At 42.6% G+C, this 11,341-nt stretch overlaps 1 protein-coding gene across 2 annotated transcripts in view; it reads left to right on the top strand.

The window, feature by feature from the left end:
- The window catches only part of LOC139416025 (BCL6A transcription repressor a), a 60,563-nt gene extending 55,133 nt beyond the window's left edge, over positions 1 to 5,430 (top strand). For both annotated transcript variants that reach the window (XM_071164302.1, XM_071164382.1), the window contains 5 exons: positions 344 to 528; positions 3,020 to 3,187; positions 3,384 to 3,514; positions 3,778 to 3,915; positions 4,017 to 5,430. In XM_071164302.1, the coding sequence (XP_071020403.1) occupies positions 344 to 528; positions 3,020 to 3,187; positions 3,384 to 3,514; positions 3,778 to 3,915; positions 4,017 to 4,160 (766 nt within the window). In that variant the 3' untranslated portion in view covers positions 4,161 to 5,430. The remainder of the gene's footprint in view (positions 1 to 343; positions 529 to 3,019; positions 3,188 to 3,383; positions 3,515 to 3,777; positions 3,916 to 4,016) is intronic.
- Positions 5,431 to 11,341: the final 5,911 nt, after the last annotated feature.

An 11,341-nucleotide genomic window follows, 5' to 3' on the forward strand; every position in this document is an offset into this window, starting at 1 on the left:
AAAGCGCAACAGTAGCTTGATTGTTCCCAATTTGATGTGAGCAAAATGTCTAGGACTTTACGGCCTTTTGTCTCTTTGCAATCTCCACATGAAATGAACAGGAAGTGATATTTTTGTTGTCGTTGCCAGTATCACTTAACAAAACTCTCCAGTTAAGCTGTTTTATCCATCAAACCCAATTCACAAGATTTAAGAGCAAATATAAGTGATAATTCACACTACCCTAGTTAACGTCTTTCCACTGGGTCGCCTGCCCGTAGCGTTTCTCTCTCTCCTCGTCTCTTACGGGCTGTGTTGTCGTGTGGAGGAATGATGTCTGACACGCAGCCGTTTGTGTCTCCAGAGCTCTGGAGGGATCACAGAGGAGCGCTGACAGCCACTCCTCTGTCTACATCAGCCACTTAAAGTGCACCTCCTGTGGTGCCCCGCCCCCGCAGCACTCTGAAGTGTGTCCCAACACCCCGGCTTCCTGTTTAGCGGAGGACATGATGTCAGAGTTACACTCGGAGTACTCCGACTCCAGCTGTGGTGAGCACACGCTGCTTTTTAAACATTGGCCGTGTTCCAAATGACTGCTTGTATAGTGCACTATATGAGGAAAGTAGTGCACTATATGAGAAAAGTAGTGCACTATATAGGGGATATAAGGAAAGTAGTGCACTATATAGGGGATATAAGGAAAGTAGTGCACTATATGAGGAAAGTAGTGCACTATATAGGGGATATGAGGAAAGTAGTGCACTATATAGGGGATATGAGGAAAGTAGTGCACTATATAGGGGATATAAGGAAAGTAGTGCACTATATGAGGAAAGTAGTGCACTATATAGGAGATATAAGGAAAGTAGTCCACTGTATAGGGGATATGAGGAAAGTAGTCCACTGTATAGGGGATATGAGGAAAGTAGTGCACTATATGAGGAAAGTAGTGCACTATATGAGGAAAGTAGTGCACTATATGAGGAAAGTAGTGCACTATATAGGGGATATAAGGAAAGTAGTGCACTATATAGGGGATATAAGGAAAGTAGTGCACTATATGAGGAAAGTAGTGCACTATATATATACATACAGTGGGGCAAAAAAAGTATTTAGTCAGCCACCAATTGTGCAAGTTCTCCCACTTAAAAATATGAGAGAGGCCTGTAATTTTCATCATAGGTACACTTCAACTATGACAGACAAAATGAGAAAAAATTGTAGGATTTTTAATTAATTAATTTGCAAATTATGGTGGAAAATAAGTATTTGGTCAATAACAAAAGTTTATCTCAATACTTTGTTATACACCCTTTGTTGGCAATGACAGAGGTCAAACGTTTTCTGTAAGTCTTCACAGGGTTTTGTCCTAACAGTCCTAATGGCCAGTCTCTCTAACTGCTTATAAAACAGTCCTAATGGCCAGTCTCTCTGGCTGCTTATAAAACAGTCCTAATGGCCTGTCTCTCTAGCTGCTTATAAAACAGTCCTAATGGCCAGTCTCTCTGGCTGCTTATAAAACAGTCCTAATGGCCAGTCTCTCTAACTGCTTATAAAACAGTCCTAATGGCCAGTCTCTCTAACTGCTTATAAAACAGACCTAATGGCCAGTCTCTCTAACTGCTTATAAAACAGTCCTAATGGCCAGTCTCTCTGGCTGCTTATAAAACAGTCCTAATGGCCAGTCTCTCTAGCTGCTTATAAAACAGTCCTAATGGCCAGTCTCTAGCTGCTTATAAAACAGTCCTAATGGCCAGTCTCTCTAGCTGCTTATAAAACAGTCCTAATGGCCAGTCTTTCTAGCTGCTTATAAAACAGTCCTAATGGCCAGTCTCTCTGGCTGCTTATAAAACAGTCCTAATGGCCAGTCTCTCTAACTGCTTATAAAACAGTCCTAATGGCCAGTCTCTCTGGCTGCTTATAAAACAGTCCTAATGGCCAGTCTCTCTGGCTGCTTATAAAACAGTCCTAATGGCCAGTCTCTCTGGCTGCTTATAAAACAGTCCTAATGGCCAGTCTCTCTAGCTGCTTATAAAACAGTCCTAATGGCCAGTCTCTCTGGCTGCTTATAAAACAGTCCTAATGGCCAGTCTCTCTAGCTGCTTATAAAACAGACCTAATGGCCAGTCTCTCTGGCTGCTTATAAAACAGTCCTAATGGCCAGTCTCTCTGGCTGCTTATAAAACAGTCCTAATGGCCAGTCTCTCTAGCTGCTTATAAAACAGTCCTAATGGCCAGTCTCTCTGGCTGCTTATAAAACAGTCCTAATGGCCAGTCTCTCTAACTGCTTATAAAACAGACCTAATGGCCAGTCTCTCTGGCTGCTTATAAAACAGTCCTAATGGCCAGTCTCTTTAACTGCTTATAAAACAGTCCTAATGGCCAGTCTCTCTAGCTGCTTATAAAACAGTCCTAATGGCCAGTCTCTCTAGCTGCTTATAAAACAGTCCTAATGGCCAGTCTCTCTGGCTGCTTATAAAACAGTCCTAATGGCCAGTCTCTCTGGCTGCTTATAAAACAGACCTAATGGCCAGTCTCTCTAACTGCTTATAAAACAGACCTAATGGCCAGTCTCTCTGGCTGCTTATAAAACAGTCCTAATGGCCAGTCTCTCTAACTGCTTATAAAACAGTCCTAATGGCCAGTCTCTCTAGCTGCTTATAAAACAGTCCTAATGGCCAGTCTCTCTAGCTGCTTATAAAACAGTCCTAATGGCCAGTCTCTCTAGCTGCTTATAAAACAGTCCTAATGGCCAGTCTCTCTAGCTGCATATAAAACAGTCCTAATGGCCAGTCTCTCTAGCTGCTTATAAAACAGTCCTAATGGCCAGTCTCTCTAGCTGCTTATAAAACAGTCCTAATGGCCAGTCTCTCTGGCTGCTTATAAAACAGTCCTAATGGCCAGTCTCTCTGGCTGCTTATAAAACAGTCCTAATGGCCAGTCTCTCTAGCTGCTTATAAAACAGACCTAATGGCCAGTCTCTCTGGCTGCTTATAAAACAGTCCTAATCCTGATTGATTGTTTCCGATCTGTCTTACAGAAAATGGTACGTTCTTTTGTAACGAATGTGACTCCAAGTTTGCGGAAGACGAAACCCTGAAGCGCCACGTGCTGCAGGCCCACAGTGACAAGCCATACAAGTGCGACCGTTGTCAGGCTGCTTTTCGCTACAAAGGAAACCTCGCCAGCCACAAGACTGTCCATACAGGTTCGTACAGGCTTTCAAGATGGTTTTCTCAATAACTGTGCTTAGTTTATTTTGCTTGCAGCCCCCTGGCCACAGAGGCTAAATTTACCAGCTTGCTAAATCCATCACGTAATTTTGATCTGTGAAATAACCCATAAGTCCATTTTCAGTAAAGTTTGGTAGCTGACGGTTTGTTCTGCATGTTGTTGCGTTGCAGGAGAGAAGCCGTATCGCTGCAACATCTGTGGCGCTCAGTTCAACAGACCAGCTAACCTCAAGACCCACACTCGTATCCACTCAGGAGAAAAGCCATACAGATGTGAGACGTGCGGAGCTCGATTCGTGCAGGTGAGCCGAGTCTTTCTGTCTGGTTTCAACAAGTCACAGAGGGAATCAATGCTGTTATTTGTTGCTTCCTGCCTGAGGCTGGCCCAGTGTGGGTACGACCCCCCCCCCCCCCCCTCCCTCTCTCTACGCTACATTACCCTCTTTCTCAGTTTCCCCCCACTAATCTCATACTATTCCTGAAAATAAAATGGCTTGGGATAGATGCTGTGATCACTCACCACCACACCGACCCAGTTGTCTCATAATGTTGTTGTCATGGTCAGGTTGCCCATCTCCGTGCCCATGTGCTGATCCACACCGGGGAGAAGCCATACCCGTGCGAGATCTGCGGAACGCGTTTCCGTCACCTGCAGACGCTGAAGAGTCACCTGCGCATACACACAGGAGAAAAGCCCTATCATGTAAGTACACCAACTAGGTGTGTGTGTGTGTGTGTGTGTGTGTGCGGACACAGGACAGAAAACGGAGCAAATCATTGTTCTTATTTATTTATTTTTTTCAGTGTGAGAAATGCAACTTGCACTTTCGCCACAAGAGTCAGCTTCGATTGCACCTCAGACAGAAACACGGAGCGATTACCAACACCAAGATCCAGTACCGCACGTCCACCACAGAGCTGCCAACAGACCCGACCAAGGCGTGCTGAACTCGAGCAGGCAGATAGTCTAACAGACGGGCCAATCTTGACCACGACATTCAATGACCCCCCCCCCCCCCCCCAACCAACGCGTACAATCATCCCAAAAATTGTAGTGCCACACTGTGTCGATCAGGTGATGGTCCAGTAACATGGCAGTGTGTGTGCCATTCGAAACGGGTTTCCTCTAACATGTGAACGTAGTACCATCTATGGTATCTTAGTCAATTGTATTGTTTCTATATAAAAACGTATAGATATAATTGTGCTGGGAGTGTTTTTTTTTTTAATATATATATAAGCTTTGAAGGGTCTATAAAAAGCTTTATTTTGTTGAGAGAAAGGATGGAGTGTTACATAAATCCAGTTAGAGGATACAGTATTTTATATTAAATCACTTTTTCTGAAAAGTATTGACATTTTCGATTGGATGGGTGTTAGTATATTTTTAAGGTAAATGGTATTTCTGGCTGTAATAAAGATTTCACAATTTTTCTATAAATTTTTCTAATTTAGATGTACATGTTAGTCCATGTATATTTGACCCTTTTCATGTCACAACAACAACAAAAAAACAAAAAAACAATTCTGAACTCAAGAAGGACTGGTGATCTAAGTGGACAGAATGACGCATAACGACATAGTTACTACTCTTACCAATAGTTACCAATCAATGAAGTGGGGAACTGCAAACATAAGCATTGTGACATACTGTGTAATAAATTTGAACTGTATCCACTGGGTTGCCCTCTGCTGGCAGAGTCAATCTAGAATTAAAATGTTAAAAAACATGCATTTTCGAGGTACTGCTTTTTGAGTATGGACCAAGAAGATATTTTTTTGTTTCAAAATGTATTTGTATTTGATCTGATGTGTGTTTTTTGTTGTTTTTGTTTAAGTGAACGTTCCCAGTCGTCGTTGTACTAGAAGCTACAGTGAAACAGGTGTATCAGATGTTGTTTGTACATACACTGTGTACTGAAGGTGCCTTCTCTATGGTGACTGAATTCATTTCTATTCAGCCCAGTTCTGTTTATGAAAAGGTACAACTCAAGGACAGCACTAGTCCTAGTTTTTTATTTTGTGTGTGTTTTAATAAAAAAATAATTAAAAAAAATAATACTTTTCACCTTATGACATAAATTCATCATTGCTCGAGCTGTAAATCTTCAGGATTTGTTTTGGGATTGGGCTTCTTTTTCTTTTTAAGTTTTAAAACTGCATTCAACGTGTTGTACAGTTATAGATGTATGCATGTAAAATAAAGGTATTGCATTTCTATAACGAGTGAATTGTATTCATTTTAATAGAAGACTAGCATGTTATGTTACCAGAAACATAGAATGCACATTTTAATAGAAGACTAGCATGTTATGTTATCAGAAACATAGAATGCACATTTTAATAGAAGACTAGCATGTTATGTTATCAGAAACATAGAATGCACATTTTTTTATTTGTCATATGCAAAGACTATTCTTCAAATGCTACCTAATGTGGTAGACGATTCTTATTTTACAAGTAGCAGATCACAAGGCATCTTGTCAATCGCCAGACATATTCCTTCAGTGGTTTTCAGATCATGGTACCGTATTGAAACAACACTATGGAATTGTATTTCATGTGAAAACCCCCTTAACTGCTGATGTTTCATGAGTTTAATTGAAACAGAGACAAATATACTGAACAAAAATATGCAACGAGCAACAAATTCAAAGATTTTACTGAGTTACAGTTAATATGAGGAAAATCGGCCAATTTAAATAAGGTCATTAGGTCCTAATCTATGGATTTCACATGACTGGGAATACAGATATGCATCTGTTGGTCACATATCTTAAAAAAAAAAAAAAATAGGTCTCACAATGGGCCTCAGGATTTCATCAAGGTATTTTTGTGCATTCAAATTGCCATCGGTAAAATGCAACTGTGTTCGTTGCCCGTAGCTTATACCTGTCCATACCATAACCCCACTGCCAACGTGGTACACTTTGTTCACAACGTCGACATCAGCAAACCGCTCACCCATGCGACGTCGTACACATGCTCTGCAGTTGTGAGGCCGGTTGGACGTGCTAACAAATTCTCTAAAATGAGTTGGAGGCGGCTTATGATAGATAAATGAACATTCAATTATCTGGCAACAGTTTTGGTGGACATTCCAGCAATCTACTAACACTACCCCATAATGACAAAAACAGGTTTTAAGAAATGTATTAAAAATAAAAAAACAACATACCTTATTTACATCAGTATTCAGACCCTTTGCTATGAGACTTTGAAATTGAGCTCCGGTGCATCCTGTTTCCATTGATCATCCTTGAGAATGTTTCTTCAACTTGATTGGCGTCTATCTGTGGTAAATTCATTTGATTGGACATGATTTGGAAAGGCACACACCTGTCTATATAAGGTCCCACAGTTGACAATGCATGTCAGAGCAAAAATCAAGCCATGAGGTCGAAGGAATTGTCTGAAGAGCTCCGAGGCGCAGATCTGGGGTAGGGTACCAAAAAATGTCTTCAGCATTGAAGGTCCCCAAGAACATAGTGACCACCATCATTCTAAAATGGAAGAAGACTCTTTCTAGATCTGGCCGCCCGGCCAAACTGAGCAACCGGGGGAGAAGGGCCTTGGTCAGGGAGGTGACCAAGAACCCGATGGTCACTCTGACAGAGCTCTAGAGTACTAAGTGAATGTGGGTGTGAGCATTGTGTGATTCACAAGGCCGCAGGGCCAGACGGATTACCAGGACATGCGCTGACCAACTGGTAAGTGTCTTCACTGACATTTTAAACCTCTCCCTGTCCGAGTCTGTAATACCAACATGTTTTAAGCAGACCACCATAGTGCCAGTGCCTTAAAGCCGGATTTGGATACAAAAATATTTCCCAAGCTTTAAACATCCCAAGGAGCACTGTGCAAGCGATAATATTGAAATGGAAGGAGTACGTTATGTTTGGCGTAAAAGCAACACAGCTCATCACCCTGAACACACCATCCCCACTGTCAAACATGGTGGTGGCAGCATCATGGTTTGGGCCTGCTTTTCTTCAGCAGGGACAGGGAAGATGGTTAAAATTTATGGGAAGATGGATGGAGCCAAATACAGGACCATTCTGGAAGAAAACCTGATGGAGTCTGCAAAAGACCTGAGACTGGGACGGAGATTTGTCTTCCAACAAGACAATGATCCAAAACATAAAGCAAAATCTACAATGGAATGGTTCAAAAATAAACATATCCAGGTGTTAGAATGGCCAAGTCAAAGTCCAGACCTGAATCCAATCGAGAATCTGTGGAAAGAACTGAAAACTGCTGTTCACAAATGCTCTCCATCCAACCTCACTGAGCTCGAGCTGTTTTGCAAGGAGGAATGGGAAAAAAATTCAGTCTCTCAATGTGCAAAACTGATAGAGACATACCCCAAGCGACTTACAGCTGTAATCGCAGCAAAAGGTGGCGCTACAAAGTATTAACTTAAGGGGGCTGAATAATTTTGCACGCCCAATTTTTCAGTTTTTGATTTGTTAAAAAAGTTTGAAATATCCAATAAATGTCGTTCCACTTCATGATTGTGTCCCACTTGTTGTTGATTCTTCACAAAAAAATACAGTTTTATATCTTTATGTTTGAAGCCTGAAATGTGGCAAAAGGTCGCAAAGTTCAAGGGGGCCGAATACTTTCGCAAGGCACTGTATGTTAGAATACTATTCATTGACTACAGCTCAGCGTTCAACACCATAGTCCCCTCAAAGCTCTTCAATAAGCTAAGGACCCTGACACTTTTACACCACTGCTACTCTCTGTTATCATCTACACATAGTCACTTTAATAACTCTACCTACATGTACCATGCTGTAGTGTCTCTCCAGTTTCATTGATGCTGACCATACTGTAGTGTCTCTCCAGTTTCATTGATGCTGACCATACTGTAGTGTCTCTCCAGTTTCATTGATGCTGACCATACTGTAGTGTCCCTCCAGTTTCATTGATGCTGACCATACTGTAGTGTCCCTCCAGTTTCATTGATGCTGACCATGCTGTAGTGTCTCTCCAGTTTCATTGATGCTGACCATACTGTAGTGTCCCTCCAGTTTCATTGATGCTGACCATACTGTAGTGTCCCTCCAGTTTCATTGATGCTGACCATACTGTAGTGTCCCTCCAGTTTCATTGATGCTGACCATACTGTAGTGTCCCTCCAGTTTCATTGATGCTGACCATGCTGTAGTGTCTCTCCAGTTTCATTGATGCTGACCATACTGTAGTGTCCCTCCAGTTTCATTGATGCTGACCATACTGTAGTGTCCCTCCAGTTTCATTGATGCTGACCATACTGTAGTGTCCCTCCAGTTTCATTGATGCTGACCATACTGTAGTGTCCCTCCAGTTTCATTGATGCTGACCATACTGTAGTGTCCCTCCAGTTTCATTGATGCTGACCATACTGTAGTGTCCCTCCAGTTTCATTGATGCTGACCATACTGTAGTGTCCCTCCAGTTTCATTGATGCTGACCATACTGTAGTGTCCCTCCAGTTTCATTGATGCTGACCACACTGTAGTGTCCCTCCAGTTTCATTGATGCTGACCATACTGTAGTGCTCCCAGAGATGCTCCAGTTTCATTGATGCTGACCATTGTCCCTCCACTGTACTGTTGTGTCCCTCCAGTTTCATTGATGCTGACCATACTGTAGTGTCCCTCCAGTTTCATTGATGCTGACCATACTGTAGTGTCCCTCCAGTTTCAGAGATGCTGACCATACTGTAGTGTCCCTCCAGTTTCAGAGATGCTGACCATACTGTAGTGTCCCTCCAGTTTCAGAGATGCTGACCATACTGTAGTGTCCCTCCAGTTTCAGAGATGCTGACCATACTGTAGTGTCCCTCCAGTTTCATTGATGCTGACCATACTGTAGTGTCCCTCCAGTTTCATTGATGCTGACCATACTGTAGTGTCCCTCCAGTTTCATTGATGCTGACCATACTGCAGTGTCCCTCCAGTTTCATTGATGCTGACCATACTGTAGTGTCCCTCCAGTTTCAGAGATGCTGACCATACTGTAGTGTCCCTCCAGTTTCAGATATGCTGACCATACTGTAGTGTCCCTCCAGTTTCAGAGATGCTGACCATACTGTAGTGTCCCTCCAGTTTGAGAGATGCTGACCATACTGTAGTGTCCCTCCAGTTTCATTGATGCTGACCATACTGTAGTGTCCCTCCAGTTTCATTGATGCTGACCATACTGTAGTCTCCCTCTAGTTTCATTGACGGTTCTCCCTCATGTTAGATTACATTAAATTAAAGATACCTCTGATGATGAAATTAATAGGGTATCACGTGTGTTGCAGTCTACCACCAACTAGAAAGCAGACAACAAAACCTTCAGGACTTCAGTCTAATATATGTTACATATTACCATGGGCTGCGTTTAGACAGGCAGACCAATATTTTTTTTCCACTAATTGTGGAAAAATTTGACCAATCAGCTTTGAAAAAGAGCTAATGTGAAAAGATTAGATGTGATTGGTCAAAAGACCAACTGGTGGAAGAAATATCAGAATTGGGCTGCCTGTCTAAACGAAGCCCATGTGACACCGAACACATCTGATTCAATTGGTGTGAATGAAAGCAGATGCCCAAATGGAATCAGTGGATGGTTTACCTCATTGGAGATGACATCATCCACAGGCCGAACATTTCAAATTCCACATGATTAGTAGGAGGTAAAAAAATGTACGAACAACCCCCCCCTACTGTGACCGTCACCCTCCTATTGGCCAGTAGTATAAGGTACTTCAGTAAATACTTTAAAGTACAACCTAAGTTTTTTTGTATCTGCACTTTACTATTTACATTTTTGAAAATTTTTACTACACTACATTCGTAAAGAAACTAAATGTACTTTTTTTACTCCATACAATCTCCCTGACATTCATAAGTACTCGTTACATTTTGAGTGCTTAGCAGGACAGGAAAATGATCGAATTCCCACACTTATCAAGAAAACATCCTTGGTCATTCCAACTGCTTCTAATCTGGAGGACTCACTAAACAGAGAACATCCCTGGTCATCCCTACTGCCTCTGATCTGGTGGACTCACTAAACAGAGAACATCCCTGGTCATCCCTACTGCCTCTGATCTGGTGGACTCACTAAACAGAGAACATCCCTGGTCATCCCTATTGCCTCTGATCTGGTGGACTCACTAAACAGAGAACATCCCTGGTCATCCCTACTGCCTCTGATCTGGAGGACTCACTAAACAGAGAACGTCCCTGGTCATCCCTACTGCCTCTGATCTGGAGGACTCACTAAACAGAGAACATCCCTGTTCATCCCTACTGCCTCTGATCTGGAGGACTCACTAAATAGAGAACATCCCTGGTCATTCCAACTGCCTCTGATCTGGAGTACTCACTAAACAGAGAACATCCCTGGTCATCCCTACTGCCTCTGATCTGGAGGACTCACTAAACAGAGAACATCCCTGGTCATCCCTACTGCCTCTGATCTGGAGGACTCACTAAACACAAATGCTTTAGTTTGTAAATTGTGTCTGAGTGCTAGAGTGTGCCCCAGGCTATCTGTAAATGTCTGGGTGCTAGAGTGTGCCCCAGGCTATCTGTAAATGTCTGGGTGCTAGAGTGTGCCCCAGGCTATCTGTAAATTATGTCTGAGTGCTATAGTGTGCCCCAGGCTATCTGTAAATGTCTGAGTGCTAGAGTGTGCCCCAGGCTATCAGTAAATTATGTCTGAGTGCTAGAGTGTGCCCCAGGCTATCTGTAAATGTCTGGGTGCTAGAGTGTGCCCCAGGCTATCTGTAAATTATGTCTGAGTGCTATAGTGTGCCCCAGGCTATCTGTAAATTATGTCTGAGTGCTAGAGTGTGCACCAGGCAATCTGTAAGGCTATCTGTAAATGTCTGAGTGCTATAGTGTGCCCCAGGCTATTAGTAAATTATGTCTGAGTGCTAGTGTGCCCCAGGCTATCAGTAAATTATGTCTGAGTGCTAGAGTGTGCCCCAGGCTATCAGTAAATTATGTCTGAGTGCTAGAGTATGCCCCAGGCTAGTGTGCCCCAGGCTATCTGTAAATGTCTGAGTCTATAGTGTGAGTGTCTAGAGTGTGCCCCAGGCTATCAGTAAATTATGTCTGAGTGCTAGAGTGTGCCCCAGGCTATCA

This window comes from Oncorhynchus clarkii, chromosome 1 (genome assembly GCF_045791955.1).
Source record: "Oncorhynchus clarkii lewisi isolate Uvic-CL-2024 chromosome 1, UVic_Ocla_1.0, whole genome shotgun sequence".
Classification (NCBI taxonomy): Eukaryota; Metazoa; Chordata; class Actinopteri; order Salmoniformes; family Salmonidae; genus Oncorhynchus; species Oncorhynchus clarkii.